The following is a 21,722-nucleotide window of genomic DNA, read 5'->3' on the forward strand; positions in this document are numbered from 1 at the left end:
TCCCTTGGAATCCAAAGTACAACCAAGTTTAAAACTACAATTTTCTTTGTTAGTTTTTCTCATCTTTTTTCTCATCTTCGCTTGGGTACGAGTGCCAGGTGAGCCGCTCCTCGTAGAAAGAAATGACCACCTGCGGACACTTGACATTGGCCTCCTTAGCCGGAACCAGGTCTGCTTCGTCTGAGTTTTTCCTTTGAAAAGAAAAAAAAAAAGTTAGAGTGGAGTGAGAACGATAGAAAGCTGCAGGGTGTTGGCAATAGGGTTGCAAAATTACAGATATGTTCAAAGTTGGAAAACTTCACTAATGAAATACGTTCCTACTTGATAAACTTCAGCTTCCAAATAAAGAGGCTTAAATGTCAGGCGGAGAGTACAAACCACTTCATGAGGAACATGAGCTCTCCCGTCGAATCCGTGGCTCCAATAATTCTCTCCGGGTCCAAACCTCTGGCAAAGCCTCTCAGCTTCTCAGTCTGACATAAAATAAAGAAATAAAAAGTTCACTTTTCAACAGGTTTGCAATTTAAAAAATATTTACAATGAATCAAATAATGTTCTTGTTTCTTTCATGCTTACAACAATAAGGATAATTACAAGCAGAACATTTGTTTACATAACAGAGAAAAAAAATATCTGCAGAATTTGAATGTCCACAAAACAAATAAATCCGCCAATTTTAAAATAACTAAGATCAGCTGATCAATCACTGGGCCCTAGTTTTACCTTGAAACAGATCCAAACAAACAACTTGAATATCATTGAATTTCCCTCCAGCATTTTGAACTTACGTCATCTTTCTTCCTCTTGGATTTACTTTCTTCTCCGTCTCCGTCAGCGGACGCCTTTCGTTTACCCTCGTGCGCAGACTTCTGAGACTGGAGGAACTCTGCGATGAGGTCGGGGCAGTCTAGGTTGTCCTCCGGCTCCCACGTGTTGTCCTCCCTGCGCCCGTGCACACACACACACACACACATGACAAGTTAACAACACACGGGGCACCAACAAAAAAAATAAAAAATAAAAAAATCAACAACCCCAAATAGACTCATGTACACAAACATATTTTAATTTAGTGGCACTCAAAAACAACCAAACTGGTGAACGGCACTCACTCCGAGAATCCTTTCCACTTGAGGAGGTACTCCACCCTGCCTTTGACCACCCGCCGATTCAGGACCTTCTCCACCACATACTCCTCCTCCTCCTCCTCTTCCTCGGCTACGTCATCCGGCTTCTTTTCCTTCTTCTCGGCCGCAGGCTGCTTGCTCTCTGGTGGAGGACAACATACAGTCAGGCATTTCAACCCTACCATGACGCCACTAAATCGCAGATTTTTGGGTGGAATGGACACCAACTATAATCATAGTTTTTTTTCCCCATACATGGCTCAACAAGTAACACCATCATGACCACACGTAAAATACAGTAGCACAGTAGGCCTATGTGTTCATCAAAAAAAGGACAGAGGTTTTCATGCGAAAAAGTATCATTAATAGCACTGTAACATGTACAGTTTGAACACTCCCACTGCACTTACAGATAGGGAAATTGAAATAAATATAATTGTTTATAAACAAACTCTAAAAGATACAATTGAAATGTGTTAAAAGGTCAATACAACCAAACCATAGTCAGGTAGTGATCGTTGCATACAACTAGACGGATTATAATTTAAATGATAATTAAAATGCAATAAAAGAAAAGTAGGGCCCGACCAATAAATTGGCTTGCCAGTTTGCATACAAATATTAAAAATAAATAAATCAATCAAATTTAGCTGATTTCGGTTGATATTTGAATGAAAGAATGCCCGAACCTTCTGTAACACTGGGGCCATCGTTGGGGGTTTCTGTAGTCAGGCTCATACTCTTCAGGTAGACCTGGAGACCAGCAGGGTCCTGCTCAAATGGTAAAAAAGGAGAAACCAACATTGCACACATTACAATTAATCCACTAATCTGTTTTATTTACAAATTCTACTTGTAGACAAACAGGATACACAATATGAGAAGTAAAATATGTAAGTTAATTTGTTGGATACTAAGACTGTAACCCGATTTAACTATGAAATGAAACTTCCATCCAGCCATTATCGAAGCCGCTTCTCCTCACGAGGGTCGCAGGGTGCCGGACCCTATCCCAGCTATCTTCGGGCAGTGGGCGGGGTACAAGGTCAATTTAGAGTGCTCCATTAACCGACCATGATGTTTTTGGAACATGGGAGGAAACCGGATTACCCGTAGAAAGCCCATGCAAGCACGGGAAGAATATCCACACTCCACACAGGACCGCCGGAGCCGGAATCGAATCCTGCACGTCTGAACTGGGAGGCCACCCAAATTAAACTTGCAGTATATTTATTATTCTATTAAACTTGCCTGGGTTGTACTGGAAATTGAAATTATTGGAAAGCTCACAATATGCCGCAACATGGTGGCAGCGATCGTCACTCAACTTACTTTACAACAAGCAGCAGTTTGCAGAGAGCGAACAATTCTTCAGAATGGAGGCTTCAAGTGGTAAAGCGCCACTCCTGGTTGAAGTGTACTGTCCAAAAAAAAAAAGACAAAAAAAAAAAAAAAGAATTACATGTTGCAGCCCTAAAACAAACCATATAACATTGGCCTAAGTAATTTCAGATATCTTTTATGCTAATATACAATGCAAAACACCATACGCAGGCTTATGAATAGCATCAATGTGGCTAACAATACTCACAGGCATACATTCTTAATCCTCTGCGAAGAAGTCTTCTTGAGAGTTACTGTGCATGCATTACACTGCCCCCCAGTGACCAAGGTTCACACACCAGAAGGAGCAGAACAATGGGCCTTGAAGTATAAGATCATGATGCACAAATTGTTTAACGTTTTATATTCTATTTAACTTATGATTGTATGTTTTTTTTTTTTAATAAAGTACAATATAAAGTACCTACATCGCTTTTTTATTAAAATTGCTAATACTTTTAGGGGGAATGGTGGAACAGATCAAAGACATTTCCATTCATTCAAAAAGGGAAAGATGTTTTGAGATGTTTGCGTTTGCACTATTGGACAGTATATGCAGTAAATATTTTTGGGCTATTAAAATATAACGGGAAAATGCGCTTGGAATTTTAAGTAATAACGGGTGCGTGTGGGTCTAAGACAACCACCTGTTCAAGGAAGGCTGTATGAGAATTACGTCAAAAGCGATCGCAGCTATTTGGGAGGGGAGAAAAAACAACGAAGACAATTTGAGGGGTCTTTTATGCAGCTACGGTCGCCGCTAAGTAGCGTGAATGAATCAACGCGCAGCACGACAAAGCCATGCATGCAGGCGGCGGCTAGTATGGAGGGAGCGTTCCATCCTCCATATTGTGTTGTGCTGCCTTCAGCTCCAGTCGAATGCATCGCGTCGTCTAGCGTCATTTTTGGATTTGGATTATTTTTTTGGGGATGAAAGCAGACTCAAAAGTGAAGCGGAATAAAAACGTGCTAATTCAAGTGGCTAATGAATAGCCGTGCTTGCTCCTTCTGCCTCTGTATCGCTTTCGCTCGCTCAGACACAAACACACACACACATTGTGTTTTAAAGCACTCTCTTTTGGAGGGAAAAAAAGCATCAACTCACCGCTGACTCACTGTTGGATTTTTTTGGTGACCCCCACCCTTAAAAGGATCAGAGTGGCACGCAAGGCTTTTATTGTAGGCCAATAACGTCGGCGTTTGACAGTGTTTTATCCCCCCCCTACCTGGTAGGTAACACAGCGCGGCTAGCTTTTGATTAGCTTGGAGCTAAATGTAGCCTAGCGGCCCCGCCCCTTTTCGTCTGAGATGAGTGGATGGTGAAAGGGGGATGTTGTGCGCATGCGCAATGGGCCATTGCGCTTTTTAATACATTTTTTGGCTCAGCTCAACGGATTTGAAAGACATAACATTTATTTATTTATGCAGCGATTGAGACACAATACCGTAGTTTCTATAATCTATGTTTTTTCAATATACACTATCTTATAAAAATATTAAATAACTAAATAATAATTGAAAAAAATACAGCAAAGACTCATACGGTTCATTTTTGTTTCCTTCCGATGTATGGTTTCGTTGCCAACTAATTTTTTTTATTTTTCACGCATTTTTATTTATAAAACGAATAAACAGCAACCATTGTTGTTCTTTTTCTTTCGCACGCTCGCTTCCTTATTCTCCACCAATTGTACACTATCGCACCCAGTCTCGCGTCATGTCGCTTCAAGGAACCCCGGAATCCAGTAACACCATCATGACGTCTGTGCTGATTTTTAAAATTTTTTATTTATCAATCATTTTTTTAGGGGAGGTATCTTCTTGCAGGCCGCGTTGTTCCACATTTTTCACCATGTACGTCTGACTCATTTGTTTTGACTGGCCGTCTGTTTAAGTGACTGATCATGAAGCGGTTCAAAGTGTAGCTCTGAGGTGGACGTGTCTTCAAAGCTAAGGTTTATTCCTATGAGGAGTGCCGGATGAAAGCCGAGGGTTTTTTTCTTCTTTTACTCTCTCTTTTTTTGCAAATCCAAGAATAGTTTATTGGTTTAAATGACTCAGAAACCAGCACAGAAAGTAACAAAACGAAAGGGGACGCCGCAATGCGCATGCGTACAAAAGGAGGCGCGGCAAGAGAACCCCCCCCAACCACTGCCTCCCACCCATGACGTCATGAAGGCGTGAAACTCAGGCTAGCCAGGCTAGCATACAGTAGCTCTCGTGTGACTTACGAAATGGATACCGGATCTTGTTGGACTAACGAACCGCCAGACTGAAACGCCGGGGAGCTTTCGACTTGTGTTTCAGGGGAACAACATCTACTATCCAGCCAACTTTAAAGGCATTAAGCCCGTTTGCAAATTTCAAAACACTTCGTAAAAAGTAAGTTCACCAGGATTAGCTTTTAGCTCTTGTTTGCTTTAGCGCAACAACTACAAACACTGACAGCTTTTATGAACAAGTGCTCTCTTCAAATATTCCTGTGGCTGTTTTGTTTTAAGTAGTTTAGTTACACCTTTGTAGTAGTTGTGTCAACTAAGTGTGAACAAGTGTGAACGATGGTGTCCTTAATTACCTTTTTAATCGTTCCAATTTGGCAAATTGACATGAGATGTTTTCTCGTTGACATGCTCAACACAAACGCGACAGATGAGGCATTCAACAGTTTGTGACGATGAGGGGGTCATACTAATGAAGAACATTTTTTTTTTATTTATCAAATTGGTTATTAGACGTAGATTGTGTCCTGATCATCAGATTTTATGCACCATGTGTCAGAAACACAATCTGCTCATTTTTCATCACAATCGATTAGTCTCCCTCCCTGGCCTTGTGATGGCCAGCTGAGTCACTGCTGGATGGTCTGTCAGTGTTGAAATGGAAACCACAAGGTACAGTTCCTTTAGGATTTGCGTGTGACTGCTTCTGTAATTCAACTGATGAAATTCGAAATCGGTCATGTGGATCAAGGAGGTAAATAATATGTAAAAACAAATCTCTTCATTGTGTTGGAACTTGGTACTTGATATTATTGTGGCTGTGTCCAGTAGGTTTTTAATGTGGGAACCATTTGAATCAGTAGTGACATGGATAAATGTAAGACATCTTATAATTTGGGAATTTTGTCGTGGAAATTTGTGATGAATATTTCTCAAGATGCCTTGATTACGCTGAACATTTTGAGGTTGGAGTTGTTTGAATTGGTTAAGAATTGTGCAAGTTTGAGGTAAAAAAAAAATGGATGGAATGGATTGGAATGTCACCTGTGAAAACTAGAATATTTGGAGTATGGAAAGTAGTTTCCAAAATGTTCTGAATGAGCTGAACAGTTGTTTTTGATTGTCTCATTAACTTGAATATTATTGGCGTGTAGCAAATTTTGGAAAGTAGCCTGGATGTCCTGGATTTTGTAGCTCTTTTTTTTTGTATGTGACTCATTTAAGATTTGAATCAGAATGGCAACAAGTGAGCCTAACAATAAAAGCAAAAATAATTTTGGTGCAAAATAACAGTCGCATACAACAATACTCATCGTCATATATATTTTTTTATCCTCTGTGAAAGTGACAAATAGCAATGCAGCTTGTTAGTCTTGGCGTTACACCATCACATCTAAGTGTATTTTAGGCGCAGTAACTACTTCTTGACAGTCTAATTATGTACTGTATGTTCAAGGCAACACTGTAGGGGAGCGCTCCCCAGCATTCACGCTATGCATCATTTAGCGTGTGACTGATAAAAGTGCAACGAGAGTGACTTTTCCTTCTTTTCCTGCTTGACAGGCTGAGTCATGGAGACACAGCGCGGCATGTGAATTGAAACCCCTCCTTGTGTCTCCGCTCTGTACGCACATGACCATGAACCACGAAGATGTAAGTCACCTCCTTATATTCATACATTTATAGACCTCTCATGACAGTCCCACCACCACATCCTTTTATAATGAAGTATGTCATCAAGTGCATGCGCTAAGATCCAACATCTGTTTTGACTCATAGGAAGTGATACTACAATCTAAATCATTTATTCCAAATTCAAAGCGTGACCGCCATTAAATAGTCAGCTGGAATTGGCAATGTTTTAAGCCATGTCTTCTCCCTGATTCTTGGTCAAATTTATAATACTAAAGAGATGTGAGAATTTCTGACTACAAGAATATATAAAATAGAAATAGTGGAAAGATGCATTTTTTTTTTTGTTCTTACCACCATGCAGGAGTTTGTTGCCGTCCGGGTTCAAGATCCCCGTGTGCAGAATGAAGGCTTGTGGAATTCCTACGTGGATTACAAGATCTTCCTCCATGTGAGTGTGGGCCTGACTTTCCAAATGATTTGTCAAAAAGATTAAGGAAAGACGCATTTGGCTCTCCACGCATTTGTTATCAAAAGTCCTCAAATATTTCTTGCACTAATTTAGAAATTCCTAAGAGATTGCTTCTGCTTCATTAAAAAGTATTTGTTTTCTCGTAGATTTATTTTAACAGAATTTTTATTATAGATTTTCTCAGTTGCTTTTGCATTCTTACAACTAAAAGATCATTTTGCCAGACAGTCTAACAGTTCTGCACAACAATACAACTTATTAGCAAAAGCTCATATCTCTCCCAAAACTGGGACTTTTCCATCAACATTTATGAAATTCAAGGAATTAATATATGATTTTCATGGTATTATGCTCTTGACTAATTCTGACAATGGAACAGACTGTTGGGCATATGATGACTTACACAATGAAATCATGCTGACATTTTTTTTTTCGAGAAAAAAAAAACCAGACTGATAATCAATGTTTCAATCTCTAGGCTACTTGTACATAAACATTTACAAAGATGCTCTAAGATACTTGAGACATGTACTAAGACATTTGCAATTTGATGAAAACGATGAGAAATGACATTCTGTTGTGAACGATTGCAAGGTGCTTTGGGGATTAAAATACCAACAAATAGACCATTTAAAAATAATTGAATTATTTCATTATTAGAATAAACTTCTAAAATACACTTAATATTTTTCTGGAATGTTACTCGTTTCTGGTTCAGTTCAAGCTGGACCCTTACATGTCACAACTCTTCTTAACCTGAGAGGGATGATGTAAGCAGATCATTTCCTGGCCTCGTCATGGCAACCGTCTGTCTTTAGCGTCGTCGAGTCAGCAGCAGGGGCGGCGAGCCTTCTCTCGTGATCTTGCGTCCCAGTCGTCTTCTGGAATCCTGACTGCATACCAACGGAAAAGAAGAAGACAAAAACAGTCAGCATTTCTATAACAAATTCATTTGACACGCGTCATCACAGTAAAAGAGAAAAATGTAATGCAGGGAATGACAAAGAGTTTTTGGAACATTATTAAAGCAGAGCGCAACGGGTAAATAATAGCAGGAATTTAGATGAAGAGGCAAATAAGGAAACTGCTACAGTTGTGTTTTGGGTTTTTTAAATAAAAAAAAAAAAATCGACAGAGCAACTACTCTCTGGTGTTGATGCTAAGGTGTGTTTTGTGTGGTTGCAGACCAACAGTAAGGCGTTCACCGCCAAGACGTCGTGTGTGCGGCGGCGCTACAGCGAATTTGCGTGGCTGAAGAAGAAGCTGCAGAAAAATGCCGGCTTGGTGTGAGTACAGCACAGCATATTTTGGCAGCTACGAAATGCTCCTTTGTTACCTTCGGCAAAATCTGGTGGTAGCTTGGTGCCAAGGAAATGTGTTGCAAGCCAATGTGAGGACTTCCATTAAGACAAATGTTGTGCTTTGCCATAATTTTGTGGCATCTACAAGCCTCTTCATAGCTATGTTGTTAGTCTAAGCAGTGCACATGAGCAGCGATGTTGTCCAGATTTTAGCGTTAGTTTTTTGTGGTCCTGTAGGCCGGTTCCGGACCTTCCTGGAAAGTCCTTCTTCTCCTTCAGCAATGAGGATTTCTTGGAGCGGAGGCGTCAAGGACTTCAAGTCTTTCTGGACAAGTTAGTCCCGTCTTCACTACCAATATTGACTCTGCCGTACTTATGACTCTAAGGGTGGTATTAGCCCGATGCTGATATCTAGTTGCCCATCCCTTGTTTTCTGTGCGCGCATGCCCGTTATTTTTTTTTCCTCTTTTTTATAGTGTGAATACATTTTGTAATTATTGTTTTTAATGTTTTGTTTTTGGTTTGTGTGTGTTTCTTGTTTTTATTGGGTTTTAGTGTGTATTTGGTGTGTATGCTTTCTGAGTGCGTTGGGTTTTTTTTTTTGCTTTGTGTGTGAGAATTAATTTTTTATAGGTTGCATGCAATTTATTTATTTTCGGTGTATTTAATGACTTGTATTTTCTTATTTTGCTAGTGTCATGTGTTTGTTTATTGTTCTGGCGCGCGTATTCCAGGGTGGTGAACATGACAGTGTGTCTGTCGGACAGCCAGCTTCACCTGTTCCTTCAGACACAGCTACCCGTGGGTCACATTTTGGACTGCGTGCAAGGTCACACCCCCTACTCAGTGACAGACGCTATCCTGACCTACGCCTCGTCCAACCGAGGCTGGGCGCAGGCTCAGAAGGAGGACGCCGGTGTCAAGGAGCCAAGTTTGAACGTCTCTTACGAGTCCATGGAGAGGTGAGGGCGTTTGCCATAGTAACCACCTGTTCAGTCGAAAGTCATTCGCCAACTCATTTAGAATTTGGTAGAATATAAAGTAGCCTCCATAATTATTGGCACCACTGGTTAATGTTAAAGGCATTAAAAAATGTTTTTTTATTGCAGAAGCATACTCTCATACTGAAACAGAATTCTCCCGTGACCATCTCAGTCCCCAGACCTCAACCCCATTAAAAACTTATGATAGTTGAGAGGAGAGAACCCAGGTTGCTGGTTGATTTAGAGAGCAAAGGAGAATGGTCAGAGGTCCTTTATTTATTTATTTTTTAATTTTGGTCCTACATTATTTTAAAAAAAAATGTGAATTTAATAGGAGATGAACACGTTAACCAGGGGTGCCAATAATTATGAAAGGCAGTCTCTCCAAAGTTTTTTTCACGTCATTATGGGGAGTTAAATTTTGAGGAGGAAAAAAAACAATTTAATCCATTTTGGAATAAGGCTGTAACATCCACATTAAACAAAAATAATTGCAATTTTGAGGCTGTGAATGGTTTCTGGATGTTCTTTATATACAGTTTCAACTAATAACGGAGGAGATTCTCCACATTTTTATGCACCACTACATGAATTCCATTGTTGCCATCCACATTTATCGCCAACTAATCTTCACTACAGCCCGGCTCCTCATCAGCCTCGGCCTCACAACAAAGACCACGATAGCCTGGTGCTCTTCTCGTGTGGCGGCGACGACGACGACGACGACGACGACGACAGCATGATTGAACCTTGTGACTTGACCGCCCGTGACAAAGCCATCTTTTACCTGGGAGATGGCCAGGACGAGCGGACACTAACTGAAGATGCTACACCTGGGAGCAGTCGCATGGAGACCCCTGTAGAGGTCCACTCTCCAGCGATTGAGGCGCAAGCACAGGTGGTGGTCCTGGTTAACAATTCTGAGGCGGAGGAGGAACTTGCGGCTGAGGCGGTCGCGCCCACGCAAGAAGCGGTAAGCGAGGTGGATGCCGCCTCGCTCTCATCGTCCAATGAGAGCATCGTACAAGTCAGCGACGAAGACGACGTGGTCAGCTGCGACCGGTTGTCACCAAACGACTTTGCAAAGATGTCTCCTGAGGATGACAGCCGCTGGCCGCACGTGTCCAGCGGGACCAATGTGGACCTTCAACTGAACGGTTGCAGTGACCGGGAGCTGAGTAACTCTTTTGATGTCAATTTTGCTGAGAACGACTTCAGCGTGTTGGGGAGCAGCTCCGCTCCCGAGTTAGCTCACGTAAAACACTCACAGTTGCAAGACTGAAGAGGATGTTTTAGCTTGTAAAGAAACAAATTGAAACTTTTAATGCTTCATGGCAGGCTCCTTAGTTTTGAAACGTGTCATGACCATAACCCTTTTTGAAAATCACCCCCGAAAACATGCAACTGTTTTTGAAAGCAGAAAACTTTTTGAAATACCCAACTTCTCTTGATATATATAATGACTGAGCCCCATTGCAATTTTTTTGTTTTATTTTATTTTATTGTATTTTTTTTTTTAAGTTCACTTCTCAACTGTTATGTCTCTTTAGGGATAACGCTAAAGGAAATATAGAACCTTATTTTATTTTGCATCTTAGGAAATAGAAATAAACTTTTGGGTAAAATATTTTTAAAAATTATAGTCTTTGGAAATATATGCCAGGTAGGAGCTAAGAAACTTAATTGCTCCCAAATTAGCTTGTACGAAGCACACGGTGTTGCCCGACTAAAGAGAATATTTAGGTTATTATTCATATTATATATTATTATTATGTATACACGTTTATCAGTTTTTTTGAATTTAACATTAATTTGAACACTTAGAAAGCAGGCTTCCCAGTTCTATCTGGTGTTATTTCTCTCTTGGGACTGCAGATGGCGTCAAAGTTCTCCAGAAGCTTTTAGGTGTGTTTCAAATTAAAGTATCTATTTTTGGGGCACCTATAGAACGAGAACGAATTGGTTTGTCGGCTAATAATATTTGGAGAAATGAGCATTTATATGAACTGTTAGAGACCATTTCCAGTCTGCACTTAACCAAACGTGCATGTTTTTAATAATGTGGGAGGGAGGAAGCTGAAGAAAACCCACCCACATACAGCAAACCCAAAATTCAAACCTGAACAACAACTGTGAGGCAGGAAGGTTCTCTTGGTCACCTTACTGTCAAAATTCAAATCCATTGCTAGTATTTCAAATGTGACCCGAGGCCGTGAATAAATGACTAATATATGGATTTTATTCATTTCCGCTTCTAGTCAAATTTATTACCTCGCTTAAATGTGGTTTGTAATTTTTGTCACGTTTAAAAGGGACTGACTTTATTCACTCGTCATGCATTAATAAAGAGACTATTTTAATGAGTCTTTTTCTTTAAGTTGTTTATGATGACTGATTATTTTGCTGAAATGTTTCTCAGTGAGATTCACCGCTGTTTGTTGATTTCACAATAAACAATTTTAGTTTGATGAAAGACCGCTGTTAATGTGATCAACACTATCTTCATCCTCTTGTAGTTTATTTGAAATAAACACTTTTTGCTGTTTTATTGCACCTCACTTGACTCTTCGCATTCTTCACTTTAAGAGAAACTCCACCGCCTAGTGGCCAATATAGCAACCTGCAACTAAATTATTTGAGCAGTCCACAAATATTTCAGTCTGCAATATTATTTAGTGACTCATGAACATCTGCACTATCACTTTCTGATATTTCGAAGTAATGCCATTTTTATTTGCAGAACAATTTCTCTTATGTTGTCTGTTAGAATTAAAATCATTATTTTAATATCTGGTCGCTCCGTCCGTACCTGCTGCAGCTCATAAGATATAGGCCGGCTGCACGAAGTCCTTCGGGACGATACCCACAACGCCGTTCAGCTCGCCAACCCACCAGCCATCACTGTTGTACTCCTGGGAACAATGAAACATAACAGCTGTCAATCATTGTCTTTGAAATGCAGATTGGAACTTTCAGAAAAAATCCAAATGAAATAATATATTACATTATTATCATATATTAGGAAATTTTACCACTTTTTAAAATTTCTCTTTCAATAAACCAACTAATTTATCATTCATTTAATTAAAATGAAGATAATTACGTAACGGTTTAAAAATGTTTTTGCAATTTATGATTACACAAAATAGCCTATTCTAATTGTCATATTGTGTTATTCATAAACTAATCAACCAACAATGCTAAAATATATGCATATTTTTTACAACAATCAATCCACCAATTGTTAAATTAGATAACAGGAAAAAAATAATGCATGTTTGCACACATTAAAAATGATTAAATCATTCAAGGATCATATTTGTGTGTCATTGAAATAAATAAAGGCACCTGAGAAAACCTTCAAGGCTAAAGGAAAAAAATCAAAATGCATTTGGCCTGTTTACTGTATTAAACATGATTAACTATTGTTGCCTCGAGTCGTTAAATTATATTAATGCTGCAAAATATAAACAAATTAGCTTTAAATAAAGCAATTTAGCCGCCAGCAGGTGGACAAACAGATGTTAATTGGCTCTTTATTGTATAACTTTGTTTCATTGCTGTTGTTCTTGTTGGCGCTGTTTGGGAAGTGCAAGTGCATCGAAGAATCACAACAATGCAACGTGGACCTTTAAATTCAGATTCTAAATTATATATATTAGCTGTTATATAGTTAGTTATATTACTGTCAGCGTCAATTTCAGACAGTATTTCCCATTTTGCACATATTACTCAAATATTACCGAAGCATAATTAGACTACATTTAATACTTAACATATACCAACAAATTAATTTATTCCCTCATGAATTCTAATCTTTGCTTTTTTGTTTGTGCTTTGTGAGTTGCAGGGTTATCATAATTTGGGATTTTTTTTTATGATAGTTAATTTTTTTTTAAGCGAGTTTGTTAGTTTTTGTTTTTATTTTTGTAAATGCTTTTCTTTTTGTGACGTTGTAGTTTTTTAACAGAGTATTTGTTGAATGCAAGACTAAAAAAAAAAGGTTAATCAAAATTGTGTAGTAAGCTTATAATATATATATATATATGATAATCAAAGAACTGACCTTGCTTCATTGGTATTTAGCAATACCAAAACAAATGTATTAAAAATTAATCCAGAGATCTTATAGATGATATTAACTAAAATCAAAGATTTATAGTTGAAGTTCATTTAGTTTTTTTTTTTGGTTTTTTTTAAACGTGACATGTAGTTTCTGATAGTATCTGTTTTTTTTTTTAAAAAAAAGCATTTTCGGTTTTATTTTATTTCGTTAACAAAAATGATTTTTCTATTTTAGTTTTAGCATTAGTTTTTTGTTTACAACAACTTTGGTTGACTGTACTGTATTATTAAATCTATCTATCGCTATAAATCAATCAATCAATCTATGAGGAGATGTGAAGTGAAGTAAGAGAGATGACTCAATGGTACTGGACAGTGGAACCAATCTTTCTGTTGTACGTGTGTTGCTCATCAGCAGGCGAACCTTCGGCTGTTAGAAAACTATTGCAGCTGTTTACTTTCCAAGTAAACTTGTACCAAACGTCAGTGACATCATACACACTGGTCAAAGGAATCTTCAATCGTGAACCTCTCTATCGATCCATCAATGTGCCGAGTATGATGTAGAGGAAGAGGTCCAAAGGGTGTGGTGGTCCTTGTAGCGAGTCATCAGGACAAGGGATGAGCGGGTTTGTTTTTTGTTTTGTTTTTTTGGTGATGTGCGTCTCTCTCTGGGGGCATAGGAGCACTCTCGCAGCGACAAGAGAATTGTATTTATCTGCGCCGCCCATCTGTGCAAAACACTCTCAAATTCTCCCCCGGAAAGGTCTTTTGGATTATCAGCGGCACCATTTTAATACGGGCGGCACGACACGAGGCGGGGTGGCGGAGCCAATGGCGGTGGGAGTCTGTCAGGCGTGCAGAGTCCATCTTCCGACACGCTCGCAACGGGTTCATCCAGAGTACACCTGCTGTAATGGCCACATCCCTGAGTGAATTATCCAAATGACAAAAACTACGTGCTCCTCCTTCTGTTTGATGTCTTTTTTAAGGGGGAAATGGCGGGAGGGCCGGGTGGGGGGCTGAGCAAGAGCTGAGGAGGGGGGCGGGGGGGGGGGTACGGTGATTGAGCAACTCGCAAAATATTTCGACCAAACGCGGGGGCCGGTGATTGAGCAACTCACTTAACATTGCGACCAAAAATGACCTAAATAAAGTGGTTTTTCCTTTTGTTTTTAAAGAAACAGTAGTTTTTTTTTTAAATGTCGAGCCATTTTTCAAGGTGAAAAAGTTTTAGTTTCGACCCCCTAAAAAATGTAATATTCTAATTTAGAATATTTTCTCCCCCCCCATCACTTTTCACAACGTTCAATTTTTATGAAAACTTTTTTTTATTTTTTAGAGCAAGCCTTTGGGGGGGGCAAGTCAGACATGATACTGTCCTCGACTGTCGACTGACTGGAAATGACATCACAGTGCCAAAGGGCGACTATCATGGTCCACCCGTTTTCTGTTTTTTGACTCCACTTCCCCTTGAAAGAAAATGCAGTAAAAGCTGACAACATCTACATCCCATATGCATAAAACTATAATAGCCAGAAGTATTTTCATTTATTTATGTTTAATAAAAATAAAAAATGTTTTTTTTAAGTAAAAGTCAACACTTCTGTCTTCAAAGCTCGATTGCAAAACGTCACGCTCATCCTGTCTGTTTTTCTACAACATAACTGGCGGGTATCTGATCGTCGGACATACAACGGACCCCAACAGCGCCGCGGTGCGGCGGTGGGTCGACTCGTTGACCTCCCGGTGACTCTTCTCCTTCCTCTGCCATCGAGGGAATGATCTTGCGGAGAGGAGGGAGTTGCCATGGCAACAGCAGCAGTGTGCCCGTCACCGTCCTTTATTTACCACTCAGGGGGGCTGGATAATGGCGGCGCCCTGATGGGCACATCGCTCACCGACAGGAGGAAGGTGAGCCCGTGGCGTCATCGCCGCCGCCATTGCCTCAACTTCTTACCCATGCTTGCTTTTTATAAATATTTGCTTATTAATACTTTACCATTATAGATGGTTATTTCGGGTAATAGCTTAGTTTTCTGTTATATGGTGTATGTTTGCAATATGTATTCTATTTACTGCATGTATTATATATTTCAGGATGAATAAATAGTGTTAGGCTACATCTCTATCTGTCCTGTGCCCCACTACCTATCTATATCTATCTAAAGCTATTTTGCCGCTAATAATGGTACATGAGAGGTTCTCGCTGGCCACCAGCTGACTTGAGGCAGGCCTTGGGAGTGATGGAGCGCAGGAAGTCTATCATTGCCCCGTTGCTGAACCCGCCGCCTAACGCTCCCCCCGCCCCGCCCCTTCCGCACACCTCCTCTTCCTCCTTCTCTTCCTCCTCGCCTGCACGCAGATAGGCTGTACTTCCTCCATGACGCTAACAAAGAAACATGGAGGAGGCCTTAGGCAGGCAGGGAGAAGCCCATCATCTGTAACCCGCAATCAAGTACAATACAGATGCCAAACTACTTACCAACAACTTATGTATAGAAGGAAAATAATATTTGGGGGAGAATAAGATCATTTCCATAGAAAAAAAATCTTCTTTTAGAAAAAAACCCTCATTATTAAATTGATTTTTTAAATGAAGAAGAAGTAACATTTTTGGCATTATTTGGATATATCTTTTTAAGTCAGATTCGTTTTATTTTCTCAAAAAAAGGCTTTTTTTTCTTTAGAATGATTGTTTCTTTTTTTGTTTTTTGTTTTAATTCCATGCAAAAGTCAAACTGACGCTGCCTTAATCTACAAAGAATGAACAATTTACATTTTTTTAGATTGTCAATTTTTGATGGACACGTCGCAATTTCTTGAGTGAAAATTATTATTTTTTTATTCATTTCTATATTTTTAGAAGGGAAAAATGCCATTTATCAAATGCCTGAATAACAATCAATCACAAACGCAATGAGCATAGGAGCTGCTGTTGGTCACAGCTCACACCCAGACGCATACAGGCCGACTGACTGCACACATCGCTCCATCGCTTAAACCTAAAAAACAGACATTACAAAGCAGAGAGATTGTTTTTCCATTTTATAACTGCAATTTGTTTGTTTTGTTTTATTAGTTCAAATATATTTCCATGTTTTGAAACCTGTGTTTTATTTTTTTTTTATTTCGCAATAAAGCGCCAACTATTGCCAAGGACTCAGTCGATATCAGACTTTTTTGTCTCTGGAATTAATGGTGGCCGGTATATTTTATATGAGGGTCTGAAACATATTCACCATAATCAACTGACGTTGATATCAAAACACGAGGTGTCAAAGCATTTCAGAAATATGGATGCCACTTGTGCACCTCTGCACATCCAAAGGGCCACTTTGTTCCAAGAGGGCATTTAATTAGTGGGGTGAATTGTTCGGAAAGACAAAGGAGAAGCTCGGAGAAGATCTCAGCACGACGGGATGAGATGAAAAGAAAAGAAAAGTGTGCTTTGGGACACCGCGCGGCTGCTTAAGCTAATGGCCATTTAAAGAGCATTTGTGTATGCCACTGAGCGTCTGTAATGATGACGGCTGTTTACGCCGCCTCCTGCATTCATAATAATTAAGCGGAATGGATCGGGCGATCGGCCGGGCTGAATAATGACCTACTGTAGTTGACCGGACGGTGACCGTTGCCTCCTGCATGACCCTAGACCCCAGACTCACCCCCTGCTACTCAGGGTGGTAAATAGGATGTCTTGCTTGGTGTCTATGGCCACAATAGCAGCGGGGGTCCTTAAATGGCTGTGTGACAGAGCAGGGGGGGTGTGACAGAGTCCACACAAAAGAAGAAAGGGAGACCTCAGTATCCCTTTTGTCTCCCACATTTGACTTTTTACGGAACCCGGGAGACAACATGAACGGGTCTGATTTCTTACGTATGCGAGGGTGAGTTTGAAATCACTTGAGCTTGCAAGATACGCGAGCAAGCTCTGAGCAAGTTGACCACAGAAAATACTATTATTGAATTAAAAAAAAAAAATTCTGATAATCAATTAGATTGTTGAGAGACCTTGTGCAACTTAAACTTCTCCAAATCTCTGATTTCTGGAATCCTACATGAAAGCAGACTGACTATCCCAGTCAAACAAATGTTTTAATCTGAGTTTTTTTTCTGTAGCACATCAGGTTTTCACAATAATAATAATAATAATAATATAATTAAAATCAGCCATATAACATGAAATACTGAATTGTACGATATAATATTTATGAAATAAAAATAAGTATTAGGTTACACAACAGTTTGAATTTTTTTCTGAGCTATAAATTACAACCCATGGTCAAATTCGGAATGTTGGCGTGAAGCTTTTGCTTTGGAACATAATAATGAACATTTTTCTTTTTTTCTGACATATTAAGGACCTAGGGTTTGTACATTTTCTGCACTTGCCAATTTTAAGTAATGTGCTGTTTGTAAATCAATAAATAGTGGGGGTTCACTGTAATGTTTTCATTTTATTAGATTTACACAGTATTAAATTACTGTACATTTATTGGGCAGAGTTTAATCTTGTAAATGCTGAAGATGTTCTCTTTCAACATTGCATCATTCCTCATAGCTTTCCAGAAAACTGCGATACGCAGCACCAGACATTCTTTCCAAGTGTTTGGGTTTCCTGGAAGGTTTAGGGTTTTAAAATTAGGCTGCGTTTGCATTTCAAAGGAGGGTTTCAAAACAGGGTTTGTGGCCTGGGTGAGGGTTTTTAATCAAGGTTTCAAATTGTGTTTTCAAGCCAGGTTTAGGGTTTAAAAAGAAAAAATATGGCCAGGTTTAGGGCCTGAGTTTGTGTGTGTTGCCCCTTGCTTCCGTGTCAGTGCGTTCTACGTGTTAAGTGTGTGCGCGCACGCGTGTCCTTTATTTAATTTTTGTGTGTGTAGTATACGTGTTTGTGTATGTCTAATGTGTGCATCTCTGATTATGTGCATGCGTGTGAGTGAATGTGTTTGTATCAGTTTGCATTGAATCTGAAATATAATACTTTGTGTGTACATGTATATGTTGTTTGTTTTCATGAGTGTTTTGTGCACGTCTTTTTCGCTTTTTTTGTTTAAAGTCTCACATTGACTTAAATGATTCTGCCATCTTTCCTTACTTCATTATTCCTATTTGAGAGGTTCGCAAGACGGTGCCACGAGGTGTCGCTGCTGTCCATGCTCTTTAGTCTCTTTTGACAAGCAGCTGGACACTTTGGGGCTCGCCCGCCATTGGTCGGCTACCCTCGCCTTATGCGCGCTCCGATTGGCTGTCGCTCTGAGGAAGAGGGGAGACATGGCCGCAAAAACGGGGAGAGGCAGGAGAGGCGGGTTTGCGCCATAAATCTCCTCCCAGTCCATCCTGCCGTTCTCCATGAGCGCCCGTGGGAATACTGGAATGTGACAGCTGACCTGTGGAGTCCACGTCGCCGGGCACATAAATTAGAGGGGCAGAATGCAGGGACAAGCTGATGTTGTAGCGAAGGGCACATGTGAAACAACAGCCCTTTAGCCAGTGTGACAAATTCAAGCAATAGCGGAACCGCGTGTAAATCAATAATCAATCGGGGCTGAAGCAGCAGGCTATGGAGCCCCAGACTTGAGACATGGGGGGGAAAAAATGAAACCATGGCCACAATAAAGATATCACGTCTGTACAAAATGCTAATTTGTATTCACAAAATGCTAATTTGTGAGCACAAATTAGCATTTTGTGTTTACAACACAACGATTGGCGGCTAAGCCATACTTTTTGAGGAAAAAGTAATATAAACCCTCACCATTTATATTCCAGACGGCTCTTAAATTGTCTTCATGTGATTATTGTGTCATTTTTTTTAATGATAGGATCGATATCTTTACTTTTTTGTTTTTGTTTTTTTGTCTCACCGCTTGTGCACTTACTGAAAAGGTCTCAACATTATTTTTCCTAACCATAAGTTACGTTTATGTTGATGAAAAATTGTGGTTGTTGTCTGCACGAAATAGGCATAACCTGCACAATGAATGATAAAAATAGTATTCATTTATATTTTGTGCACATATACCCACTTTGTAGCTACAAATGAATATTTCATGCGCACGCTGCAGCTAATTTGTTGCCACAAATGAGTATTTCGTGCCGTTTCATATCTATAGTGTGGATTTTTTTTCCCCATGTCATGTCTGTTGTCTGTAGCCTGCTGCGCCAGGTTATTCATATTTGTGGACACACCCATTTCCTGATCCAAAAATATTACATTGAGAACACAAAATACTAATCTGTGCAGGATTTTCTTACCACAAGTTTAATTTTGCATCGGACCTGACTGATTTTTAACTCATTTACTGCCATTGACGGCTAAAGACGTCAAAGATCCTTTTTTTTTTTTTTTTTTTTTTACTTGGCTGGTAGTGAATGAGTTAAGAGTTGGTAGCAATGAAATACATTATAGTGATCAACAGCAAATTTTTAAACAGAGATAACTTTTTGTGTCCCGACACATAACGTTTATGCTGATTTAAAAAATATTAACATTTTTTTCTAGGACATCAACTTTTTGAGATAGTTTCATTTTAGTTTTTTTAGTTTGACCAATAAATTGCGCAATATGGATTTTACCATGCGCTGTAATTTGTAGAGATGACGTTTCAGTCAAAAATTGCTACTTTTTGCTGGACCCAACCCTAAATTCATAAATATTACAAACTATATTATTATATTATAGTAGTCTTCTTCTTCTTTTTATTATGAAACTTGTGTGCTACAGAAAAATAAAAAGATTACTGGCTAATGGATAGTTTCATCTCTGATTAAAAAATGTAATGTGTTGACCAGCGTTAATATTCGCATGGGCCTCAATTTTGTATGAATGATATTTCTATATCGATGATGCAATTAAAATTCCCCACTCCCAGTGTCGTCATTTTTTTTTTTTGGACATCAGCACACAGTCATGACATGTTATGAAAAACGAACAAGATCCTAAATGAGATGCCAGCCTTAAAGAATTCTTTGAAGGATCTGGCAGTGACCCCCGTCGCATGCATCAGGACCAGCGGCGGGCCAACATGGCGACCGAGAGATGAATTCTCCCCAACTAATGGGATTCACATGAGTTGTGAGCTTCCTCATTTATTTACTTTGTCATTGATATGCGCACACACATACACGCACACATACAGTAAAAATGTGTGCACTTTACAGTAAGTGTGGGATCAATAATGATGGACGAGGGTCTTGTGTACAACGGGCACGCTGCGCTCAGTTCACAGCCACATGACACTGTGTGTCCACTCCGCAATGCCAACACTCAGTCTTCAACGCAACACGTTGTTAGCGCCATTGATTTAGCACTTAGCGCGTGTCCTTATTATCTTGTAATTATGCTCTGTGTTGACATAACAGCATGGACATGCGCCCCCCCCTACTCGGCATACAATTTATGAGCTTTTACTACACTCATTTCACGTGTGTGGCTCCCAATTTTATAGGCGACACACTGGAGTCCCAGCCCAGGGCCCGTATTTCACTGCGAGAGGTCAAGGTTCTTCGAAATCCTGCCGTAAAAGTCGACGGCTCGCACAAGACACGGGGAAGTCCTCCCAGAGGGCTCGTTAAAGTAAATAGGCGATTCCAAGCTATAATCGGCGTGGTGCTATTCAGCGTGGGTGTTATACGGACGTGGGTCATCAAAGCAGACACTTAGGAGACGACAGGAGATTGTCTCCGTGCAATTTACGACCGCATCTTCCAAAACATGCATGAATGTGAACTTTGACTTGAGGCTGAGTTACATCAGTCATTCACAGAAGCTTTTACATCCATGCAGAGGAAGTCAAGTCGAAACTTCTCTTTACAATAATGTGTGTATATATATATAAACACAGAATTCTGATTAATATTGCGTTTGTGGAATATGAAAAAAAAGTACAAAATAATAAGCACCCGGGTTTGTGCATCCAAGGCCATTTTGACATTATACCGCCCTCTGCAGTTGACTAAAAATGTCATCACAGTGCCGTAGGGGTCACGTAACGGCCGACAGCTCACCTAATTTCAGGGTTTGGTTACGTGACGTTTGCAAACTCAGCCTTGAGGCACAGTGATGTCATTTTCAGTCAATAGCAGAAGGCAGTAAGATGTCCAAAAGGCCGTCCCTTAGGGGGATAAAAACTGGTGAATATCTGAATTCATAAACGCAATATTATTCAGAATACCGCATATTATTATCTTTTTTGTCTTAACTTCCCTTTAAGTCACACCTCAAAATACACCTCTTTAAACAGGTGTATTGGTTGTACGTATAAAATTTGGAGGTAGCCATCTCTGACTCTAAAAGCTCTGACATCATGTATACTATTATCATCTGTCCACTATTAGACTAGATGTTATTCTTAACTGCGATTGGGACTGAAACAGTTGAAAGTCACTCCAAACACCATCAACGCATTTTTCTTAACTATTGCCAGTGTAACAATTTTGTTTCGTGACCAAGCACATCTAACTTCACAGAAAGCTTCAACAAAGATCAGATATATACATAAAAAAAAACTCAAGACGAGGTGGCAACAAATGTTCAA

At 39.6% G+C, this 21,722-nt stretch overlaps 3 protein-coding genes across 6 annotated transcripts in view; 1 reads left to right on the forward strand and 2 right to left on the reverse strand.

Annotated features, from left to right (window-relative positions):
* Positions 1 to 17: 17 nt before the first annotated feature.
* Positions 18 to 3,803, reverse strand: cbx1b (chromobox homolog 1b (HP1 beta homolog Drosophila)). Of its 4 annotated transcripts, none has more exons than XM_088283920.1 (8): positions 3,616 to 3,803; positions 2,719 to 2,831; positions 2,460 to 2,547; positions 1,817 to 1,898; positions 1,113 to 1,269; positions 789 to 942; positions 379 to 473; positions 18 to 191 (listed from the first exon to the last, which is right to left on the reverse strand). In XM_088283920.1, exons 4-8 carry the CDS (start codon positions 1,863 to 1,865, stop codon positions 50 to 52), a joined length of 597 nt encoding a protein of 198 aa, XP_088140046.1. In that variant the 5' UTR covers positions 1,866 to 1,898; positions 2,460 to 2,547; positions 2,719 to 2,831; positions 3,616 to 3,803; the 3' UTR covers positions 18 to 49. The 4 variants fall into 4 exon arrangements, with proteins under 4 accessions (XP_088140046.1, XP_088140048.1, XP_088140045.1 ...); XM_088283922.1 differs by having other exon boundaries at positions 1,817 to 1,901; XM_088283919.1 differs by lacking the exon at positions 2,719 to 2,831.
* Positions 3,804 to 4,654: 851 nt separating this feature from the next.
* Positions 4,655 to 11,675, forward strand: snx11 (sorting nexin 11). Its single transcript, XM_088283917.1, has 7 exons — positions 4,655 to 4,892; positions 6,293 to 6,382; positions 6,726 to 6,812; positions 8,019 to 8,119; positions 8,372 to 8,467; positions 8,869 to 9,096; positions 9,757 to 11,675. The coding sequence occupies exons 2-7, from the start codon at positions 6,362 to 6,364 to the stop codon at positions 10,397 to 10,399; spliced, it is 1,176 nt and encodes a 391-aa protein (XP_088140043.1). The 5' UTR covers positions 4,655 to 4,892; positions 6,293 to 6,361; the 3' UTR covers positions 10,400 to 11,675.
* skap1 (src kinase associated phosphoprotein 1) overlaps positions 6,981 to 21,722 on the reverse strand; it is a 43,635-nt gene continuing 28,893 nt past the window's right edge. The window contains exons 13-14 of the mRNA XM_088283918.1: positions 11,927 to 12,029; positions 6,981 to 7,726 (exon numbers count right to left, since the gene is read on the reverse strand). Coding sequence (XP_088140044.1) covers positions 11,937 to 12,029 — 93 coding nt within the window. The 3' untranslated portion in view covers positions 6,981 to 7,726; positions 11,927 to 11,936. The remainder of the gene's footprint in view (positions 7,727 to 11,926; positions 12,030 to 21,722) is intronic.

Source organism: Idiotropiscis lumnitzeri, chromosome 20 (genome assembly GCF_059441095.1).
Source record: "Idiotropiscis lumnitzeri isolate Australia: NSW breed Sydney's pygmy pipehorse chromosome 20, RoL_Ilum_1.0, whole genome shotgun sequence".
Taxonomy (NCBI): Eukaryota; Metazoa; Chordata; class Actinopteri; order Syngnathiformes; family Syngnathidae; genus Idiotropiscis; species Idiotropiscis lumnitzeri.